Here is a 25,358-nt window from a genome sequence, read left to right as displayed (position 1 = left end):
CTTACAGAAGATGCAGGTCAATGGTGGGAATATGCCAAGGGTAGGGTGAAGCCATCATGGGAAGCCTTTGTGGTTGTTTTCCAAGATAAGTACATACCTCCCACTGCTAGGGAGAGATTGAGGCAAGAATTTAAAGACCTCAAACAACTCGACATGTCCGTGGCTGAGTTTGAGGCGGTCTTCTCTAGTTTGTCCAGATTTGCACCAGAGTTGGTGGCAATGGAAGAACGCCATTGTATAGAATTTGAAAAGAAGTTGAAAACTAAGATCTTCTTCAAGCTTGTCGGGAATATGACCGTCTTGTGGAGATGGCGGCATACGTAGAAATTTCCATACAAGCAGAGGAGGAGAAGCTTCGGAGTTCGAGGTCTAGAGGCCAGGAGTCTCAAGGAGACTATAAGCAGTACAAGAAGAGCAGGAACACCTATCCACCCCAGTCCCAACCACAGCAGTCTAGATCCACTTTTTCTTTGCCTAGTGCGGGTCCGGGAAAAAGTGCGTCGAATGGCTTCTCGTGTTTCAAGTGTGGCCAACTGGGCCACAAAGCCTTTTCATGTCCACAGAAGAATGGAGGACAATTGATGTTACCACCACCTAACCAATTTCAAAGTCAGTCTCAGTCTCAGAATAAAGGCCAAGGATTTAATTGTTATCAGTGTGGTTAGCCGGGGCATATGAAAAGAACTTGCCCTCAGTTGGAAGGCACATCTGGCGCATCAGGGTCGAAGCAGACTCAGAGCCACTAGCAGGCTCATTCAGCTCAGGCTTCACGAGCAAATCAGGGAGCCGCTTCGGCTCAGTTAGTATAACAAGCCTATGCTTCGAGAGGGGAGCAAGTTAATCAGGGGCCATAGGGACGCATGTATGCTGCTACCGTGCTAGAGCAGTTGCCAGAATCATCAGTTGTGAGAAGTACTTTTGCTATGTGTAATTCTTTGGCTAATGTGTTGATAAACACGTGTGCGTCTAATTCATTTAGATCTACTGCATTTGCTTTTGAATTGGGGTTAGAAGTAACACAGTTAGTGTCTTCACTCAGAGTAGAGTCACCTGTTTGGGGTACAGTTGATTTAGACCGGGATTGTCATGATTGTGAAATAGAAGTTGTCGGGCGTCGACTTCCATTTGCTTTTATGTTGCTAGATATGTCGAGTTTTGATGTCATTTTAGGCATAGACTCGTTGCGTTCTTACTAAGCTGTGATTGATTGTTACCATTAGAGAGTTATGGCGTGCACTTCGAGCGGTGATCGTTTCTATTTTCTGGGGAACCGAGTTGATAGAACCTTGTCGCCAGTTGTTGACCCTCGTAGTAGGAGCAAACTTAGTGGCCTTCTTGCAACTCTCTTGGATAGTAAGAGTGACGTGGCTCGTGTTGAGTTACCAAAGGTAGTTTGTGAATACCCGGATGTCTTTCTAGAAGATCTTACTAGTTTACCACCTCACCTGGAGATCGAGTTCTCCATTAAATTAGTGCCTGGCACAGCACCAATTTCTATGTCACCGTATAGATTTGCACCCGCCAAATTACATGAGTTGAAGATTCAACTCCAAGAGCTTTTAAATAAGGGCTTTATTCATCCTAGTACATCACCTTGGGGAGCACCAGCTCTCTTTGCGAAGAAGAATGATGGATCGTTGCGGTTGTATATTGATTACCGCAAGTTAAATAGAGTTACAATTAAGAACAAGTATCCTCTACCCAGAATAGATGATTTGTTTGACCAACTTAGAGGGTCTCCTTACTTCTCAAAAATAGATTTGAGGTCGGGGTACCATCAGTTGAGAGTCCGGGAAGAGAACATTCAGAAGACGGCTTTCCGTACGCGTTATGGCCATTATGAATTCCTTGTAATGCCTTTTGGGTTAACCATTGCGCCTGCTTCCTTTATGGATTTGATGAACAGAATTTTTCAGGAATATTTGGACCGTTTTGTGGTCATTTTTGTGGACAATCTATTGATTTATTCAACCTCCGAGGAGGAACACGAGACTCACTTGTGGGTAGTGCTGGGTTTACTTAGTGAGCACCAATTGTTTGCCAAATTTGAGAAATGCGAGTTTTGGTTAACCGAGGTGAAGTTTTTAGAGCATGTAGTGTCTAGAGAGGGAGTAACTGTGGACTCCTCAAAGATAGATGCCATACAAAATTGGGAACAACCCAAGAATATTTTTGAAATCCGGAGTTTCTTGAGATTAGCAGGATATTATCGACGTTTTGTGAGGGACTTCTCTAAACTGGCTGCACTTTTGACTAGGTTGACTAGAAAGGGTATCAAATTTGTGTAGAGTGAGGCTTGTGAAAAGTAATTCCAAGAACTTAAGACTAGGTTGACTATCGCACTGGTTTTGATAATTTCGGAAAGGGGTTTGAATTACACTGTCTATTGTGATGCGTCCGGGAATGGGCTTGATTGTGTCTTGATGCAAGAGGGAAAAGTTGTGGCCTACAGTTCACGACAATTGAAAACTCATGAGAAAAATTACCCCACCCATGATTTAGAATTAGCGACGGTGATTTTTGTTTTGAAAATGTGGCGACATTACTTATATGGTGAGAAGTTTGAGATTTTCTCCGATCATAAGAGTCTAAAGTATGTGTTTTCTCAAAAAGACTTGAATTTACATCAACGGAGATGGATGGAATTTATGAAAGATTATGACTTTAAGTTACACTATCATCCGGGAAAGGCCAATGTAGTGGCCGATGCTTTGAGTCGGAAATCTGTGAGTAGTTTGGCAAGTGTGGCTATTCGGGAATGGGTTATGTTAGGTGAAATTGGCAAGTTTGATTTGCACTTGGATGAGTCCAGCGAGAGTGCTACGTTGTTTACTTTGACTGCTCAACCTACCTTGATTAGTAAGGTCATAGAGGCACAACAAGGGGACCGTGAAGTAGAGTCTATCCGGGTTAAAATTTCCAATGGGAAGGAAAAGAAAGGTTTGAACGTCCACTCGGATCTGAGTGTACGTTACCGAGATCGTTTGTTTGTACCAGAATCTTGTATAGAGGAAGTACTCTGGAAATTTCATCACTCATGCCTTGCGGTACATCCGGGAGGCACCAAAATGTACCATGATCTTAGTCGTCAGTTTTGGTAGAGGGGTATGAAGTAAGATGCCGCTTTATTTGTATCGAAGTGCCTTACTTGTCAACAAGTGAAGGCCAAACATCAAAGGCCAATGGGTTTGTTACAACCCTTACCGATAGCCGAGTGGAAATGGGAGCGCGTTACCATGGATTTTGTAGTTGGGCTTCCTAGAACACAGCAAGGCAATGATGTCGTTTAGGTGATTGTTGATAGGCTGACTAAGTCTACCCATTTCATTCCGATGTGCACCAGCGACTCAGTTAAACGCTTGGTAGAGTTGTACATTAAAGAGATAGTCCGACTTCATGGAGTTCTTGTGACTATTGTATCAGATAGGGATCCTGGTTTTACTTCCCGGTTATGGCAAAGCCTTCAAGAGGCGTTGGGAACTAAGTTGACTCTTAGCACCACTTATCATCCTCAAACCGATGGACAGTCAGAGCGTACTATTCAAATTCTGGAGGACATGCTTAGAGATTATGTCTTTGATTTCAAGGGGCCTTGGGAGAGGCACTTACCATTGATTGAGTTTGCTTACAATGATAGTTGTCAAGCTAGTATTAGGATGACACCATTTGAGGGCTTGTATGGTCGACTTTGTAGATCACCGGTTTGTTGGGCCGAAGTGGGTGATGCCGAAGTGGGTGATGCACCGTTACTGGGTCCGGAAATTGTTAGAGAGACAACCGAGAAAGTTGTTCTCATTCAAAAGAGGTTAGCTACAGCCCAAAGCCGATAAAAGAGTTATGCCGATAAGAGAAGACGACCTTTATCTTTTGAAGTTGGTGACCATGTGTTTCTAAAAATCTCACCAAGGCGGGGTTTGATGAGATTTGGTAAGAGTGGTAAATTATCTCCAAGATTCATTGGGCCTTTTGAGATCGTAAAGTGAATTGAGGAAATGGCATACCGGTTAGTTTTACCGCCATAACTTTCGAGAGTTCACAATGTATTTCATGTAGCTATGCTTAGGAAGTATGAACCCGACCCTTCTCATGTGCTTGATTGGGTTGACTTGGAGGTAGATAAGGATGCCTCTTACGAAGAACGACCGGTTGAAATATTAGACACCTGGGAGCAAGTGCTGCGGGGCAAAACTATACCGTTGGTAAAGGTGTTGTGGAGACACCATGAGGTTGAAGAAGTGATGTGGGAACGGGAGGCGGAAGTCCGCTCTAAGTGTCAGAATTTGTTTGAAAATGCTTAAGTTGTTTTTCCTTGTAATTTTCCCTAGTGTTTAAGGGAAATGTGTTAAATTGTTGACCACATGTTGTTATGTTAAGCATGAAGTAGTTACGAATTGTCATTTCTTTGCTTCATGTTTAGGTTAATGTGGACGATTGTTGTTAATGAGATAACCATGGTAGAAATGGTGAAATTTGGTTGAGAGTTAGTATTGTGATTTGAAAATTAAGAAGCGTGGTTTTGATTGCTAGAAACCCTGTTGTTTGGGTAGTTTGATTTGAAATTTCGGGGACGAAATTTTTTAAGGGGGGGAGGTTGTAGCGATCCCGGTTTTGACCCGTCTCTTGTGGTGTTTTGGGCTCGGGTTGGTATGGTTTTGAACGGTATTACGTATCTTAGTTTCCCTGTATTCCTTTTATTTTGGTTATCGGGTTGTAGTGGTGTGTTTGGAACTAGTAATGTCTCCAAACCTTTAGATGCGAATCCAACCCGAATTGTGCCTTGCAGAGTTCTATCAGAAGTGAATTATTTCAAGTTTGCCACTTTGCTGACTAGGTCGAGGATCGAGCTGCCCGGTCAGCTCATGGGAGCCCAGGGGGCAACTCCCCTTGGCAAGTCCGGGGCAGCGCCCCCGAAGCAAAAATGCAAAATGCATTCGAAATTGTTTGTTTGCTAGAGCGGCCGTTTATGCGCTCGAGTGAAGAATGTTTGGTTCCAAAAGTTTGACCGGTCTGCAAAAGTACTGGGAAGGTGTATTTGACGCTCAAACGGGGCTTTCCACGCTTGAGAGGACCATGTTATATCAGTCCGTAAGGGGAGATTTTAGATCACTCTTTCAGTTCTCTCTCTCTCTCTCTTTCTCTCTAAAACTCTCCAAAATTTCCAGATCTAGAGCTTTTCTCTCTAGAAGTCATCTTCTCTCTTTGATTTCTCCAAATCCGTTGAGAGTTAGACCTACGTTCTTCATTAAAGTTGTATAACTTCTCGAGGCCTTCGTTGTGTACAGTGGAGATTGAGTTTCGACATCGTAAATTTTTGGGTTTCATCTCATTTCTTCTTCAAAACTTGAGGTAGGAATTTTCTTTGAGTTATATATATATTTTTGCAAGATTTAGATGATTTTCGAAATCATCCTTTGATTAGTTTTGAAAATTGATTTTTGATTCAAGAAGATAAGTGATGTTGAAAGTGGATTTATTTTCTTTTTCCTTCTAAAAATAGAAATTTATGATTTTGAACTATAATGATTGATGGAAGTTTTTTTTGGAGAGATTTCTTCAAATATCTTGGAGATGGTTGGTTTTGGTAAGAAAACCTAAAAGTTTGAGTTTTAACAAGATGTTGAGATTTTATGAATAAAATCGCCATATTTTCGTTGGAGGGTAAAATGAAGGAATGTGTTGGAAAAGCTTGATTTATATTTATACAAATGACAAGTTTCATGAAATATGAAGAGTTTGATTTTGGAAGTTGTTATTCAAAATGTTGTTGTAGTCTTGAAGTGACTAAGTTATTGAAAATGCTCTAAATGTGGAAATTATGTTATTTCTTGGATGGATTGGAAATCAAAGTTTATATATTCATCTTGTGATATTATTGTTTTGAAAAGAGAAATGGGAGGTTTGTTCACAATGGAATTATTGTGCGAAAGTATTGAAAATGGAAGAAATGTTGTAATGCATTTAATCATTTCATGAGCATATTAATTCATTTGATTATGTTGAGCTTTGAACGTTGATTTGAAAACCTTGCATTAAGAAAAGAATGTTGGAATGGGTTTCCATGAAATGGTTTGGAGGTAAATACAGTGGTAAGTCTTGAAAGGTAGTGTAGATGAAATTGATAAGTTGGTCTGAGTGTCCGAGGTGAAAGACCGAAAACTTGCGCGGATAAGTGTCGAGCCTTCCGATTAATACCGGTAAAAATGACAAATTGGTAGTACTTGTATAGGCTACTTGCAGACACATACCTAGGGATTACCAGAGTTGTATTTACCGCCCCTTAAACAAAATTCATAAATATGGAACAGTTGAAATTGCATGGCATCATTGAGCATGGTGGTTTTCAAATAAATGAAGATGTGTTTTATTTTCAAAACGGCATGACATGGCATATACATTCATCTCTTGAGACTTGTGTAAAATGTATATCTTTTGTTAAGAATTCTCTACTAGGTTTTATGCTCACTCTACGGGATTTTGTGTAGGAAAAGATGTGGTGATGTCACCTATCTAAAGGCGAGGAAATGTCTGTTGAGAGTACGAGATTCTCATTTTGCTGTGGCTCTGTGTGTAAGCCAAGGGCTGTATGTGTGTGGGTTTGAATAACCGTTTTATGTAACCAGGCTCAAGTCTTGGAAACTTGTAAACCCTAAGGGGTATTTATTTGTTTATTTACTTGTTATTAGAATTAATGTATTGTTGCATGAAGAACTATTGTATCATGTAATGTAAGTTTGGAGATTTATATTCGGTTTTCCTTAAAAGAGTCATGATTGTTGTATTATCATCTGGGCTAAAAATTTTGGACGTTACAGTAGCCCCTGAAAGTAGACCCAAAGACCTAGCCTTGAGCATCAGCATGTTAAGGCCTTCAGCCACAATGTTAAATAGGAAGGAAGACAAAAGATCACCTTGTCGAAGACCTTTACCAGGCTTAAATTCATCTATAGGAGATCCATTGACAAGAATTGAACATCTGGAAGATTGGAGGCACTCCCAAATCCAACCCCTTCACCTAACCCCAAAGCCAAACTTATTCATTATAGATAATAGACAACCCCAATTAACTGAATCGTACGCCTTTTGGACATCAAGCATGAGGATCACTCCCTTCTTTCTGTTAACCTTCCACCAATCAACAATCTCATTAGCTATTAAGACCCCGTCAAGTATATTCTAGCCGCCCAAAAACGTTGATTGTGGCTCGCCAATAACCCTAAGCACCACCTTCTTCAACCTAGTAGCCAACACTTTGGCTAGAATCTTATATACGGATCCAATTAGACTCATTGGTCTGTAATTAGAAGTGGTATAAGAGTAATAAAAGAGTTGTTTACCCCCCAAGCCAACTTCCCATTGTTTAGACATTCTAATATATTGCACATCTTAGATATTCTGATATATTGCATATCATTAGGTTTGAATGTAGGTCTAATTTTTTGGCCTAAGTAATATCACTCAAACTTAATATAATTTTTTACTGTTAACGTTATCAAACAATACCTTATTGTTATACGGATTTATAAAATATTTTGTCATAATATTGATCTGCAATTTGTTAATTAGTCGAATTAACCCACAATTATATTTTTAGGACAAAAAGGTATGAAATTCTGAATTGATTTTTGGATTTTTGGGGGGAGGTTATGTCATCAATTTATTAAAATTCTCTTTCATATATTATTAGAGAAGTTTAAATTCGTTTCTCGAAATATTGAAAATAGGTGATAGATACTGACAAATGAATTTTTTATAAAATTTATAGAATATAAACTTTCAATGTCACCAGTGATAAATAAATAAAAAAATTTTAAAAATTAGAGTTTGATTATTTTAACAAAATAAATCTTGAAATTTTAATTTTATCAATTTAAATACTAAAATTTTGATTTGTTTTTAATCTAAATTATTTGACTATTTTTGTTAAGTAAAATTGATGAAAAAATAATATTTTAGTCATTAAACTCAATGAAAAAAAGGTATGTATGACATTTTATATATATCTACATTGAATCATATATATATATATATATATTAAAAGTAGTGTTTTTTTCATACTTAAGTGGCATATTATAATATAAGGCTTCTTTTTTTTTTTTAAGATAGTCACGTCAACATGTATTTTCTTAATTATATATAGAGTTCTATACAAATCCAAACCTAATTAAAATTATACTAACTTTACCAATTTTATATGAATTCTATTTGACAAATATTTCTTTTCCATATATTTTTTATCGTATATTGAGATAATCTACGAACCCAATACCAATTTTGTTTTTCAGGTTTTTCTTCTTAATTTTTTCATGAGTATTTTAAAAAAAAAAAATAATGCTAAATTACTTTTTCTTTTTTTTATCTTCCTGTGCATTATTCAATACACAATACCAATTTTATATTATTTTATATTATGGATTTGTCGTTTAAATTTTATAGTGATTTTATATATGAAATTATACTTCATTTCCTACATTATTTTATATAATCGCAACTCACAGGAGGAAAAATCTGCACAACAATAATACTCTCGAAGAACTTCTAAAGTTTAGATTTATTGCTTGAGTTACTTTTTCAATTGTTGAGAAGTAAGTTCATTTGTGTTTTAATATCATATTACAGATGATTAACCACTTTACACATTAAGATGTATCTATCATTTGGATTTTTCATTATTTTTTCTTTATGAGTTTAGATGTTCTCATGTGATTCTTTCTTGGTTAGTCGTTGTTAAATTTCTTTTATATACTTTATAGGAAAAATTACCGGTAAATCCCAAATTGAAAAATGTTGATCCATTTAGTCCTGTGTTTTTTCTTATGAACCATTTGATCCTATTTAATTGGCAATGAATATTTTCCTTTGATTTAACATGTGTGGAGTTTACATATTTACCCTTTGCTGGGATTTGGTATGATTCTTTTTGTTGATGTGTGCGTAATGATGTAGAGGGTAATGTTTTACATTCACAATTAATTGCTGCAACGCGTACGTTATGTTACATTGGCACCCTGTATAGTACATACCATCATCACAACACATTATGTGCCCTAAAAACACAAAACCAATGTTTATAACATTACAACCAAAACACATCTAACATACATATTACCAACAAAAAACGGAGCATTGTAGAAACATACCACTGAAAGCAGCAAATCCCACCTTCATATTAACATTGACCCAAACATAACATTACAGCAAAAAATCCCACCTTCCAGTGTTCAAATGATTCAACATTACATAACAAATAACATTACCACAACACTATACTCAACTTCCCGCTTTAACCGACAATTCCAAACCAATGTCACACATGTATCAATATCATCAAAACAATCACTAAAATGCAGAACGTAAATGTAAACCAAACAACACCACCAACAAAACACAAAACATTTAGCAAAATACATACCTTCTTGTGTTTTCGTCATGTTAAGATGTCCCCAAACTACAAACCTTCACGCTATGTTGTTGCAATCAACAATGTTCATTCAACAACTCGTGTTGACGCATCCACAATCACGGTCGCCCAATCGCCGTTAACACACCCACATTCACATGCACATCGGCCGAATAGATGTCACATTCGAGGGTAATGTATTAGGGTTTTCCGAATTTAGGGGGTCCTCGCTTCACTCTCGAAAATGTCAACATTACCATTTCATTTCAACTTCTCCGACGTTTTCCAACTTAACATCAATCCCCAGAATCTTACCATTTTTGTAGCTTCAACTCTTACCATTTTTGTAGCTTCAACACTGATCACGAAGGGAATACAAATGCCCCAATTCCGTAATTTCGCAATATGTATAATACCATTTACACCCACTACTTTGTAACACACGCACCCAGTACAATAGACCTAATTGGTAATTTCTTATATAATGGGACCTTTCAGTCTATAAAAAATTCTTTCAGGACTAAATGGTTCATAAGTTTGCAATTTAGGATTTATTGGTGCATCACGCTAGTTTATATTTTGATTTAATTAAGAGTGTTTATTTTACAATCTTAAAATTTAATATATATATATATATATCATATAAAATCATTATATGATAGTCCTACTACAACACATTTATATTTCATTTTTTTAATAAATTTTATGTAATTTCTATTTCTACATATTTTTATTTTCTAAATGAATATAAAAGAAAATTAAATAGTTAGAATAACTTTTAATTTTATGTTACTAATTCTTATTCTAATTTCACTATTATTTTAATATCAAAATGAGTATTTATTTTACTAGTTTATAATTTAATATATATTATACAAAATTATTATATGATAATTACACTTTTATAACACGATAGAACTAAAATTATCCTAATACACAAATAATTTAACTAAACTTAATATATATAAGTATTCAAGTAACAATTTTATATAACGATAGCGCCAATATTATCAAAATAAATAATTAAAATCATACTTTAATCTTAATTTTAATTTAAAATTAAAATTAAAATTATTCTCTTATAAAACAAACTGTAACATCAAATTTTTTATTTTTTATTTTAAAATAGCACGTGCAAGTTGTGTTTTTCCCATGTTTAGGTGACACATTATAAGGACTTATTTTTTTCTAAGAAAGTCACGTCAGTATGTATATTTTTAATTATATATAGAGTTCTACATAAACCCAAACCTATTTAAATTATACTAACTTTACCTATTTTATATGGATTCTATTTGACAAATATTTATTTTCCATGTATTTTTCATGCTAAATTGAGATAATTCACAAACCCAATATCAATTTTGCATTTCACGTTTTTCTTCTTAATTCTTTCAAGGGTATTAAGATTTTTTTTTAATACTAAATTATTTTTTTGTGCATTATTCTATACCCAATACCAATTCTATATTGTTCTATATTATAGATTTGTTGTTTAAATTTTATAGTGATTCTATATATTAAATTATATTTCATTTCTTACATTATTTTATATCACAACTCAAAGGATAAAAAAATCTGCACAACAATGATACTCTCGAGGAATCTCTAAAATTTGAATTTACTGCTTCAATTACTTTTTCAATTGGTGAATTAATAGATAGTTCTTTTATGTTTTGACATCATATTATAAATCGTTAATCACTTCACACATTGAGATGTAATTATCGTTTATATAGTTGATATTTTAATTTAATTAAGAGTATTTATTTTACATTCTTATAATTTAATATATATATATATATATATATATATGTATCATATAAAATCATTATATGATAATCCAACTATAACATATTTATCTTTAATTTTTTTAATCAATTTTATATAATTTCTATTTCTATATATTTTTATTTTCCAAATGAATATAAAAGAAATTAAATATTTAGAATTACTTTTAATTTTATATTACCAATTCTACTTCTAATTTAACTATTATTTTTAATATCAAAATGAGTATTTATTTTATTATTTTATAATTTAATATATATCATACAAAATTACTATATTATCATTACACTTTTATAATACGATAAAACTAAAATTATCAAAATACACAAATAATTTAACTAAAATTAATATATATAAATATTCGAGTAACAATTTTATAGTAAGATAGCACTAATATTATCAAAATAAATAATTAAAATCATACTTTAATTTTAATTTTAATTTTAAATTAAAATTAAAATTATTCTTTTATAACACACATTGTACCATCAAATATTTTTTGAAAAAAAAATAGTATGTATATTGCACGGGTCAATTGCTAATTTAATAGCTAATTTTTTTTATTTTTTATTTTTTTGGCGTCGTTTTTAGTCATATTACATTAATATCCTTGATAATATTTTTTGAACAATCTGCCATTTGAACGGAGTTTGTGATTTTTTTTTCTAATCCAATGCCCACAACATCCTCCCAAGCCCAATAATTTGCATATCAAGGGATTACATTGGTAGTCCTCCCAGCCCGCATGAAGTTTGGTCCACAAAAAAAAAAAAGCCCACGTGAAGTTTTTTTTTTAGTTATCCCTTATTTAAATAGAGAGTGACGAAATTATATTTGGGGAATAGTTTTTACACATTAGACTAAGGCCTTGTTTGTCATCTACTATATAATCCATCTTTTTATCTTTTTATCTTTTTTCTATTACATCACCTCTCTACTTTTCTGCACATCTTTTCGTAAAAAGACAAAAAGTGCACTTTTTTAATACACCCCAAACCAACCCTAAATTAATATAATTTAAATATTATGAACCAAAATGATTCAGATAGCATACTTTGGAACTAAAAAGATAATATTTTTATATGAGTTTTCACATTTAACTCTAATTTTAATTAAATTTACTATTGAAATTAAGTTGAAAGACGAAATCGAACACCTTTCATACATTATAAATTAAAAATAAACGCAGTTTAAACATTAATGATGAAAATGACATAAGCCACATTGTTTGAAAGTAAAAAGGTAATTAACAACTCACCCCCCCCCCCCCCCCCCCCACCCAAATATGTATCTATACTATAATTTTTCTCTGTTTATGCCTTACTTTAATAAATAGGTAATTTTAATAGGGTCAAGCTTCTCTCTAATTTGAGATCAGATTGGAGTGTATTGTTAGACTTGTTGAGGCCCACTATAGTTTCTATTTCGATAATCCGAACCATGTAATATGTAGAGCTTGTTGAGTATTTCATCCTTGTAAAAAAATCACGTTAATCGGATATCGATAGTCACTTGATCAAATTATATTTCTGTCAACGATAATATGATTTTCAAAATAAATTATTGATAGAAATCTGATTGGATCAAGAAATTTTTGATATCCGATTAATGTAATTTTTTACAATAATAAAACACACAACAACTGTAACATTAAACTGTTTGAATTGAATTATTGAAACAGATCTATAATGGGTCCCCTGAAACCAAACAGCATGGTTCAATTCACATAGAGGATCTGAGTCCATGTTAATACAGGCAGTCCCTCCAGTCTCAGATCGGACTGGAGGGTGCTGTTGGACTCGTAAGGGCCCACTACGGGTTCTGTTTCAATAATCTGAATTATTTAATATGTAGAACTCGTCGAGTCTTATATGCTTGTAAAAAATTAAGTTGATCAGATATCGATAGCTATCTCATCGGATCAGTTTTCTATCAACCGTTTATTTTTTCACCGTCTATTTTTTTTTTATATAAAACTAATTTGATCACGCAGCTATCGATATCCGATCAACATAATTTTTTACAGACATATAGTACTTGACGAATTTTATATATCAATTAATTCGAATTATTGAAACAAAACCAGTGGTAGGCTTCTATAAACTTAACAACACCTTCTAATTCAATCTAAAACTAAAGAGAATTATGACTTTGCTCTCTCTCTCCCTTTCGTACTATCACAAATTTGTACTGCAAGTTAGGCTAAGAAGTACATAGTACAAATTGTTGGGTTAAACCTGGAACAATCTCATTATATAAGAGAGAGAGAGAGAGAGAGAGAGAGAGAGAGCACCTTGGCTTTAACTATTAATGTAGTGTACAGTCTAGAAGGGTTGAGGTTAAGGTGCCGTGAAAAAAAGTCTTGTTTTGCAGCTTGGGTTAAAGAAGTTAAAATAAGGGTTGGTTTGGGGTGTATTAAAAAAGTGTATTTTTTGTCTTTTTACGAAAAGATGTGCAGAAAAGTAGAGAGGTGATGTGATGGAAAAAAGATAAAAAGATAAAAAGATGGATTATATAGTAGATGCCAAACAAGGCTTTAAAGTTTTCGTTTGTGGGGGTGGGTTGGTTTTTTGATTTTTTAATTTTTTTGATTATTTGAATATGGGCTCAAAAGTTTAGTTTGTGAAGGGTTTTTTTATTTTTTGACTTTTTTTGTGAGAGAATAGTGTAATGATTATGGGTTGGATGTGATGTTTTGTCTGTTGTGACTCAAATAACCTATTCTGTCTTTTGTGGCTCAAAAAGTCAAAAGAGCCCAAATGAGCTCTTCCCAAACGACACCTAATTTTTTTTGTCGACAAATTATTTAAAAAGATAGTTAAAAGTTATTTATGAAATTATAATTATACTTTTTATATTATTTAAATAAGTCATATATGTGAAAGTAGTTGATTTTTGTTAAAATGAGTGGGGGTATTTTAATTATTTGATTATGATGTAATATCATAAACAACTATTAAGTAAAAAAAGTCAAAAAATAATTTTTTATCAATTTTCTAAATAAATTTCTGAAAAAAATCAAAAAAAATTAATTAAAAATAAAAAATTAACTTTTAACTATCTTTTTAAAATACCTTAGGTGTATCATACAATCAAGGAAGCATTCAGAGAGCAGCATTATGAGACTGACTTTATCACTGCATTCAAAGGTCCTTCCTTAGAACTCAAGTAAGTTTGTTTTTATTTTAGAAAAAATCTTAAAAAACATATATAAACCAATTATAGAATCGGACTCTTACATGATAATTTTTCACTAAAATAATATAGTAGTTTTATTTTTATAATTAACAAATATTTTAGTACGTTTTTATTTTGGAGTGATAAGTTCATAATGTAGTTGTGTAAATATTTAATAATTTAAAAATATTATGTAAAATTACATTGTACTGTCAACAAATGACACAGTATTATGGGTTAAACAATATTGTCAAACCTTTATTAAGTTGTTGAGATATGAAAAATAACAAACCTAACATATTTTGAAGTTTCTTAATTATTTGAAATGCTATCTCTTTTTTTCTTCCTCCTCATCCTCATCATCACCATCATCATCATAATAATAACAATAATAATAATAATAATAATAAGATATGACTCGTAGTTTATTCTAAACCACCATTAGAAATCACTCCATGACCATAGAGAAAGTTGTGCAATACTGTAGTTTTATTTTTACAATTAACAAATATTTTAGTAGGTTTTTATTTTGGAGTGATAAGTTCCTAATATAGTTATGTAAATATTTTATAATTTCAAAATATTTTGTAAAATTACCTTGTACTCTCAACAAATGACACAATATTATGGGTTAAACAATATTACCAAACCTTTATTAAGTTGTTGAGATATGAAAAATAACAAACCTAACATATTTTGAAGTTTCTTAATTATTTGAAACACTTATCTCTTTTTTTTCTTCCTCCTCATCATCATCACCATCATCATCATTATAATAATAACAATAACAATAAGATATGACTTGTAGTTTATTCTAAACCACCATTAGAAATTACTCCTTGACCATAGAAAAAGTTGGGCAATACTGGTTAGGTACATGTGCACCTTTGACCAAAAGAAATTATTAAAAATAATCGAGAAAATAGCATGAATCGATCATCTTCGTGCTTGTGTACACAACATATATATATATATATTAGTGGGTGGCACATAAAATATGTATGCAATTTAAATAAGTAAGCATAAAAATAAATAATAAAGAAATTTATATCATAATATATATATTATCTAAATGGTAAGAGTGTTATTAATGAAACCCAAGGTCTTGCGTTTAAATCTTGCTCACGCTTTTGAATAATATATTTTTATTTCAGGCACTACAATATTTTCTTAGTTTAGTGACATTTGAAAGTGTCACAAAACTATTCTTCTAATGACATTTTTTGGTCTTGTGGCATTTTGAACAAGTGTCACTTCTATCGGTGCCACGGTAGATACGAGTGCCACGGTAGATACTTGCAAGTGTCACCGCACCATCATGGCTAAAAACTTTCAATGACATTTTAATGTCATGGTAGATATTATTTGTGGCACAATCAAGCGCCATTAAAAAAAGAGTTAGTGACACTTATAAGTGTCATTACACCATCATGGCTAAAAACTTTCAATGACATTTTAATGTCATGGTAGATATTATTTGTGGCACAATCAAGCGCCATTAAAAAAAGAGTTAGTGACACTTATAAGTGTCATTACACCATCAAGACTAAAACATTTCAGTGACACTTTAATGTCATGGTAGGCACTATTCGTGACGCTATCAAGTGTCATTCGTGACGATAATTCGTTATAGAACAATTTGATCCGCTCTTGCAGAGACTCGAACCGCCAACCTCCCGCACCATAAACCTTATACACCACACTCTTCCCACTACACCTCTATAGCACCATATGATTATATATGCAACATATATTATTTATATAGTACATACTTCTATATTAATATAAAAGTATATGTATAAACGTAATTATTTTATTGAACATAAATTATGTAAAATAAACTATTTACTAGTAAAATAAAAAAAGACCACTTTTGGTGACTAAAATATTTTTTGGTCGCCAATTCTATACTTTTGGCTACTAATTGTTTTTTAGTTGCTAAAAAACTTAACTTTTGCCGACCAAAATCGGATTTGGTCACTGAAGATGCACTTTCAGCTATCAAAATTTTGGTCGCCAAAAAATTTAATTCCCGCCTTAGGATTTTAGTTCTCCTGCACTAAAAATAACCACTTTTGGCAACTAAACTTATTTTTTAGTTGCCAATTATAGACTTTTGGCTACTAAAATTTTTTTAGTCACCAAAAAGCTTTACTTTTGGCTACTAAAATATTTTTAGTCGGTAAAACCCATATAATCAGTGACCAAACTTATTTTTAGTTGCCAATTGTAGACTTTTGGCTACTAAATTTTTTTAGTTGCCAAAAAGCTTTACTTTGGGCTACTAAAATTTTTTTGTCACTAAAACCCATATAAGTTTTACTTTTGACTACTAATGCTGTTTTGGTTGCTGAAAGCTATACTTTCAGCGACCAAATTTTTTTTGGTCAGGAAATTTAGTCGCCGAATATGCTTTTTCCTGTAGTGTATATTGAGTTTAATTTATTTATTTTTAATCATTTACTACATTGTAAAAATTTTAAAAATATATTGGCATTTTTTATTTTTTCAAAAATGTCATTATAAGCTTGGAAAGTTTTTGACTTAGTGGCATTTCTCAAAATGCTATAAAATATTTGTTTATGAAACTTTTCACCTAAGTGCCATAAAAAGTAATTTTCACCTACCTAGTGTCCTGACATTTTTTTAAAAATGCCATTGCTACTAAAGTTTAGTGGCATCTGTTGGTAAATGTCACGAACATAATTTTTTGTGTCATTATTTTATAAAATGCCATAAAATTGATGTAACATTTCTTTATTGAAATGCCACTAGAGCCTTATATGTTTGTGGCTTTGTGGCATTTATCTAAATGTGTCACCAAATATTATTTTTGTGGCATTTTCTAAAAATATGCCACTAGTATAGTGTCACTAAAGTGTGTTTTTGTTATAGTTATGTGACACTTGTTCATTGCAATGTCACTAGAGCCTTTTATGTTTATCGTTTTGTGGCATTTTTCAAAAACGTGCCACTAAATATCATTTTTGTGGCATTTTCTAAAAATATGCCACTAGTGTAGTGCCACTAAAGTAAGTTTTTGTTGTAGTTTTGTGACACTTGTTCATTGAAATGCCACTAGAGCCTTTTATGTTTGTCGTTTTGTGGCATTTTTCAAAAACGTGCCACTAAATATCATTTTTTGTGGCATTTTCTAAAAATATGCCACTAGTGTAGTGCCACTAAAGTATGTTTTTGTTGTAGTGATATTTTTTTCATGATTCCTGACATTATTATATATATATATATATATATATAAGAGCAATGCTACTATAATCTAAAAGTAAAATTTACTTGTAGTAGTTTATTGAAATATCTAATGTAACTGTCTTTCAAATTGGTAGTTTATTAAAATATCTAATGCAACTCTTTCTTATATAAGAGTTTTAGAAATTATGTGTTTTTTTTTTAAATTTAAGTATAAATTTTGTTGATAAAACCAATTTCAATTATTGTGACGATAATCGCTAAAAAAGTTATCTCGAAAAGTCAAAAAATGAGTTATTAAGAGCAAAATTTTAAAAATGTTGCTAATAAATACAATTATAGGGACAAAATAACTTGGTCCTAAAAATTTTTATTTTTTGACACAACTTTTGATCCCAAAAAGTTAATAATTTATCCCTAAAATGTCTAATTTTGTCATTAAAAATAAAATAATAACACTTTTACCAACAAAAATATTTTGTCCCTAAAAAATAATTTTGTACGTAATTTTTTGTCTCTAAAATCATAATTTCTTGTAGTGTATATTTTTCCTAGGTTAATCATTTCTCTTATACATTTAGAAAGTAGATATAGAGGATAAACTTATATATAATTTTTCTAAATATAATAATCTTATAATTATCATATTTTTAAATCATATTATTCTTGTTATTTATTTGTCAACCCAATATACGTGTAAAGAGTCTTATTACTCAGGTATATCTTCAATGTAATATACTTACAATTTGATTGACACATCAAATAACCTCACTCATAAAAATATGGTAGAAATAACCAGGATCAAAATGAATTACTGTCTTTATTTTCATTGCCCTCAGATGTTTGTTGTTTACCCGAAAAAACACATTGATCAAAAAAAACTTTGAAAAAATGGAAAAATAAAAAGAAAAATTGCAAATCATGAACAAATCAGGACTAATTACTACATTTATCGATTTAAATATGAGCCGTTACATAACTTATGAGACAATACATAACTAAATTTAGGCTATCGATGTCATTATTCACTTAGTTTATGACTGTTTCACCAACACTGACCATAACCATGGCCGATTATTGATTCAAGGATCAAACTCTATCTTGACACCACCAATGGTGACAGCACCAGCCCCATTCTTAGGTACCAAAGTCACCAACACACCATCATCATCCTCAGCTCCCAACTCCTCCAACAACTCAGTAATCCCCAACCTCAAAATTGTCTTGATCTTCTTCCCATGCTTATGCTTATGAGGCACATTCACAAAACTTCCAGCAAACTCAGTATTGTTCGGTCCGATCACCACCTCATGTTCATCATTAATAAACACATCAAACTTCACAAACACGTCTCGATCCACCTCTATTCCTTCGATCACCAGTATCTCCTCTTCATCATCCTTCTCTTTCTTGCTTCGAGATTTTTTAGGCCTCGGAACCATCACTCTCACCGCCTTGTCGAGTTTCTTGGGGAAGACTTCGGTGGCGGTGGAGGGTGTGTCGGCTGCCATGGCTACACCGGCCTTGTTTATTTTCCGGGAAAGTTTTGAGACTCCAGGAGTGGGGCGAGTGTTCAACCATGGAATATCCACGTCTTGATATACATATCCAAGTTTTCTCGTATCTAAACAATCCTTTACCTGTAAGAAAATTTTGAACTTATCTAATCAATAACAGTAGATTATTGCAATTACATAATAATAGTAGTAGATTATTGCAATTACGTAATAATAGTTTTAACAAATAATTGCGTGAAAAGTGGGTTGGTTACTGAATCATAAAAAAAATAAAAAAGTCTACAAAGTACTGCTAATTGAATGGAATGATTTGAATTCACAATTATAAATGTGAGTACTTTGAATTAAATTTATATTTTATTTTATTTTGTGAGAACTGTATGATATCACAAGTATGTTCAGTCGGTAGAAAAATAGTAACTATAAGCCAGCATTATTAAGAAAAATAATGTATCAAATTGAATATTTTATTTTTTTAATACTAGACCCAAAAGTCTACATTAATTACATGCGAAAATATTGATGGATCCCCCTATTTTTACGTGCAATGATTTAAAAAATAATTAGCCTTATAGTTTAGTCAAAGTTATGGATCTATTATAGATCTCATTTTAATAATACAAATTATTCATATTTTAAACTTCTTTAGTAGATCCTGTATGAAATTAGATTGATTCAATAATTAAAATTACATAATTTTATTATATTTATCTTTAAAAATTAATATACAATTATCATTCATTTAATAATAATATTATTTTAAAAATAATACATCTATTTTTTCAATACAAATATAATATAACTATATAGTTATAATTCTTGTATCAAGTTGATTGTTTTTTAAAAATCAATGAGTGAGATCATTAAAATGGAAGCTATGACGGGCTAATCACTCCTAAATATACTTTCATAAAAAGAAAATACGTTAACGTGTCTTTACTCTCTTTTTATATAATAAAAATATTTTAAATGTATAGTATGGATTTAAGATTAACGTGGTCACACTCATAATAATTATAAACTGTTACTTTTTTTTCAAAAAAATATATATAATTTTCTTGATAAATTTTGCCAATAACATTACCTTGACTCTAACAAGCTCAGCATTCTCATCATAGAACACAAACCCGGCATTCAACCAATCCGGGTCGGTAAAATCCTGCCGTTTTCCTCCCAACGTCTTCCATATGCTCCACATCCGATCTATATTAGCATGATGCCCAAAAAAAATCGGGTCCCGACCCGCGGAGTAAAAATTCCCCATATCCTCCAAATTAGATTGGGTTCGATCCCCACACCATATATGGACCGGACCATGAGGAATATTCTCGACAGACCCAGCACCCGGGTCGGACTCATCTCCGGCCCGGTACGGACTCCCGAGAAACAACCTCGCACTCTTGCTATTCGACACCATTTGTCGATACATCACATTAAGATTACTCGACTTTTGCTGAGCATCGGTCGTAGTTGGATCCGACCCGTTGTAATCCAAGTCGACTAATGTGGGCGGCTGGTGTTTGGCATCGCGGAGCACGTCGTGGAGAGGGGAGTTTGGATCGGCATACATTGCAGGCATTGGCATTCCGTTTGGGGAATCCCAATTCCAGAAGGGGATAGCGAAAGACGGGTCACCAATCAGGCTGCCGAGAATTCTTTCGAAGAAGTGGAGGTAGTATCTATGGAAGGGGAAGAAAAGCCATGAGTTATGGACTTGAAGATCGAGTTCGGGGAAGCCGACTTGGTGATAAGCTCCGTCGCAATAAGCACAGTGAACGTTGGCTTGTTGCTTGAAGCTACGAGGGTCGTCTTCGGGAAGTGCTTTCATTAGAGCAAGTGCTTTTGAGAACTTGGCTACGTACTCGGCGTCGGCTAAATGGGCCGCGGGTCGAACTCTCATTGAGTTAGACTGAGGGAACTTGAAATCGATGATTTTTGTTGCTTTGGGGGGACAACAATTTGTGGGTTTTGCACCGGCGGGTAAATCCGCCGCCCCGCATTTCGCTAAATCCGGTGCAGTGACCGGAGCAACGAATGCTAGGGGGTTGGCCAGAATGGTGGCAGCACTGTAACCGCCTAACCCTAGAAGCACATTTCGCCTATCAAGCTTTCCTAAGAAAGTTTCTTCATTTTTGGAGGTGGTATTAGGGTTTTGATTATCGTTATCTGTGGATTTGCATGAGATTTTAAAGGAATGCCTCTGGTTTCGGAGTGTCGGGATTTGAAGGGTTTTTTTGAAAAATGGCGAAGAAGTTGGGGTGATGGTGGCGGTGGAGGCCGCGGTGGTGGTGGTTGAAGGTGGAAAAGAAGCCATGGGTTTGGGTATTGGGGTGTAGCCATTAGGTTATTAGCTATGCTTATATAATGGTTTTTAGGGTTAAGACTTTTCTATGTAATGACACAGACAGCTGGGTTGTTCAAGTTGACAAATAAAAAACTACAAACACCACGTGGTGGTGGAAAAAAATGACTTCCCAAGTCGTAGAAACTTGATTTGGATTTAATTTAACTTTTTCTTCTTTCTTGGGTTGCTAGTTTTTGTCTGATTGCGTTTAAAGAAATGGTATGTAAATCAGAATTTTTATTTTTTAAAAAAATGTTGAGAATTTTAATATATATAGTATGTAGAGTTTGTCCAACATAAATTTGTTCTATAATTTTAAAATTCTGAGTACTTTTTGAACAAATTTTTTAAAATTTTGAGGATTTTAATATATATTGCACCGTTTGGGAAGTGGTTTTGTGGGCTTTTTTGACTATTTTAGTCATAAAAGACAAAATATGTTATTTTAGCCACAACAAACAAAATATCACATCCAACCCATAATCATTACACTATTCTCTCATAAAAAAAGTCAAAAAAGCCAAAAAGTCAAAAAATTCTTCCCAAACCAAACTTTTTAACCTAGGCTAAAATAGTCAAAAAAATTAAAAAGCCAAAAAGCTAACCCACTTCCCAAACCAACCCTTTATGATCTCAATTTAGGATATCTAATTTTAAGGCTATTGGATTTGTATACAAATAAAATTGATAATATGGCTAGTAATTCCTCTACCAAGGCAAAATGAAATGGTTCTCTTTTAAAAGAAGTCATCTTTGTTGATTTTGTCAATAAATGTGGCTTGCTTTACCAAATTTTATTAAGTAGTTTTTTTTAATGTGTAATGTGAAATTAATGTTATCCATTTTTGGTCAAGTACTTCAACTTATTATCATATAATTTGCAAGGGCTGCTATGTAATTCATTCCTCAAAGACAACCTTCTGCTTTGTGCCAAGTTGTCTTCTAACCAGCTTAATCAAAGCAGGTTAATTAACTCGGCTCTATATATTGGGTGACTAATGCTTTTTTTGGATTGGAAGTACCATATCAATGTTGTTGGGCCTTTGTTATTGGTAACCCCATTTGACAAAACTCCTTTCAATTGTAATTTTGTTCAACTTTTATTTCAATAAAATTATTAGTTTTTAGATGCGAATTCAACTCAAATTGTGCCTTACAAAGAAGTTTCAAAAGTTAATTCTTTCACGTTTGCCACTTCGCTGACTATGTGGGGAATCGGACTGCCCAGTCAGCTCGCGAAACTCCAATGGGCAGCGCCCCATGACGGGTCCAAGGCAGCACCTAGGCAGGGTCAAGGGGCAGCTCCCCCCGAAACAAAAAGAAAAATTGCAGTCGAAACTGTTTGTCCGCTCGAGTGGAGATGTAATCCTTTCAGAAGTTTCACTCGCCTGCAAAAATACTGGGAGTTGTATTTTTTCGCTCGATCGGCCTTTCCTGCACTCGAGCGTAGATCCTTGTTTTGAAACACACGTTTTAGTCAGTCTGCTTGAGCAGCCATTCCTGTGCTCGAACGGAGATCGTAATTCTGATTACTATAAATCCGCGTTTCAGTCTGTTTTTAGCGTGCGGCTTCCACATCTTATTTTTGTGTATTATAGGGTTTTCATCTGGAGTTTATTTACTTGTTTTCTTTGATATATGTGAGAGTTTATATCATACGAATTGAGATGATTATATCAAAGGGTTTGTTTGTTTTGTTTTATTCACAAAAGAAAGATTTGTTCTTCGGTGGGTTCTGTGAAATTTAGGCCTGAAGTTTTGGTAGATTCCAGAATGACTTCGACATCGGCGTTGTGGATTCAACATTGGGTAAAACAATTCCGAAGTAAAGACGATGGTGGAAGAGGCATATATAGGAGTCAATTCAATTCAGGCGTGGATTCGCTAGATAATTGAGAGTATACCTATGTAATTCGTTTGTGTCTTCTTAGTGGATTATTTTGTGGCTTTTGCCTATGATTTTTTTATCACAATTGGAGGCGCTCCAATTATAGTTTTTCCACATTAAATCGTTGTGTTGATTTTCCTTTGATTATTTGATTGGGATTATTATTTACTAGTTAAAATCGATATATAATCACAAATAAACATCTTAGGGATTTTTAATATTTTTCAAGTGTGTTAAGATAATACTCCTAAATTACTATAACTTAGATAACTTTTAAGGTTATGTCAACATGCTATTTTAGTGATTAATGAATAATTAACTGACCTTAAAGTCAAACCTAGTTGATTTCTTAATCTTAATCTTTAGAGTTTTAAGTATTTCTATTAGAGAAACACTATGGTGCACACCATAAGCACCTTATAACTAAAAAAAAAAATGGCGTAGTCATAACTAAAAAAAAAAATATGATAACTAAATACAACATGAGATATAACTAAAGAACTTATGAGTCATAACAAAAATAATATCATAATTGTAAATCAAAGTATTATATTACAACGAGGAAAAATATCAGAATCATACCTTGTAGCGAAGAACCTCGTGGGTAAATCACATGCTTTCAAAATCTGAACAACGAACCCAACGGTGGAGTGATACTACAAAATGAGTATCACCCACACAGTCACAATGCGAAATGGCTTGATCATTGTTTTATGGGACAGAGTCAGAGAGAGAGTATGGGAAAAATGGTTGTGGGTAAAAATCACATAACGTATATCTGATATACGTATCTTATAGATTAACCATATAATCTGACATATAACCACATATATATCAATCTATCCATCTATCCATATCTATTGATATGATAGATATGGATATCCTGAGTGGTTATCCAAATAGGTTTTGAATTCAAATTCAAACTTATATGGATAAGGTTCAAAAGGTTCAGGTTCAAAGGGTCATGCCACATGGGTGCCCAATTTCTAACATCTCCCACTCGCACACGAGTTAGCATGACACTGCCACATCTCTTATCTCAATCTCCCCAAAAAAGAACAATCTCATACTAGTCAATGCACCGTGCGACTGCTGAGAACACCTGCATATGGGAGCTCTATACTAGAAACTCAAAATGAGCCAGCATAGAGACATCAACTCAAAAAGAACAGAAATAGTGTCTCATATACCCCAGACTCATCTAATTACACCGGTTCAAAAAACATCTCTAATCCCTCAAAAAGAGCATGTTTGACCCTCCCAATTCTTGCAATATATTCACACTCAATTTGCCTCTCATACAGAGCGATGTGAGTTGCCGGCAGTGAATATACAACAGTGGTGTAATACTAGATGATCTTCCCTTTGCCCTCATGCTATTTAGTTTAGGATTGACCGTTTTTCCCGTGATGTCCCTTAAGGCCAAATCATACGTGGCCGCAGGCAACATACTAAAGTAGCAGAACATCAACCCCTTACCTTATGACATAGTCAAAAATCACAAAAGGGTACATAAATGAAAGTCATATCAATAATGACACGTATGACTCACACAGTGAGGAAACAGGGATTCATTCTCTCACATCATTACTCGGTCGCCAAGCACATATAGTATGAATACATGCTACGGTAGAGTAACTCTTCCATAAAGAGTGACGTCATACTCGATACACCATACAGATATTAGTCTAGTCGCTTTCTAGCGCCTAACCCGAATTCTCTATTTGCTCGCCTTCCAGGTGCCATATGAGATCTCGCATCTGGCTAATCATAACAGGCACAACATAGAAAGTGGGTACTAATATCCATGTTTGGTCCTTAACACGACCTCATCTTGGTTGTAACCAAGGCGACATGTATAGTGGATTATTTAAGCCTCTCTTGGCTCCAAATAAAAATAAACAACTAGTCTCATCCTTGCTCGCTCCCAAGCGCCAAGGGCGATTGCTCGTGTGAGTGAGCCAATCTTGCCTGCTGACATCATCATCTGCTAATCATTATGACACAAACCATAATAGTGCCAACATCCCATCATCT

General features: G+C 33.5%; 1 protein-coding gene across 1 annotated transcript; it reads right to left on the bottom strand.

The window, feature by feature from the left end:
- Positions 1-18,494: 18,494 nt before the first annotated feature.
- Positions 18,495-22,282, bottom strand: LOC114303710 (polyphenol oxidase, chloroplastic). Its single transcript, XM_028248858.2, has 2 exons — positions 20,174-22,282; positions 18,495-19,212 (listed from the first exon to the last, which is right to left on the bottom strand). The coding sequence occupies exons 1-2, from the start codon at positions 21,401-21,403 to the stop codon at positions 18,655-18,657; spliced, it is 1,788 nt and encodes a 595-aa protein (XP_028104659.2). The 5' UTR covers positions 21,404-22,282; the 3' UTR covers positions 18,495-18,654.
- Positions 22,283-25,358: the final 3,076 nt, after the last annotated feature.

Source organism: Camellia sinensis, chromosome 9 (genome assembly GCF_055761805.1).
Source record: "Camellia sinensis isolate YWXY chromosome 9, ASM5576180v1, whole genome shotgun sequence".
Taxonomy (NCBI): Eukaryota; Viridiplantae; Streptophyta; class Magnoliopsida; order Ericales; family Theaceae; genus Camellia; species Camellia sinensis.
The sequence above is the reverse complement of the archived record's forward strand: the minus strand, read 5'-3'. Positions and strand labels throughout refer to the sequence as shown.

What these genes read in the sequence shown, in the direction of transcription:
- LOC114303710 (XM_028248858.2), bottom strand. Translation starts at nt 21,403, where the DNA reads ATGGCTTCTTTTCCACCTTCAACCACCACCACCGCGGCCTCCACCGCC. An exon ending in CTGAGCTTGTTAGAGTCAAG is followed by an intron (nt 19,213 to 20,173) that starts GTAATGTTATTG and finishes ATTTTCTTACAG; the next exon opens with GTAAAGGATTGTTTAGATAC.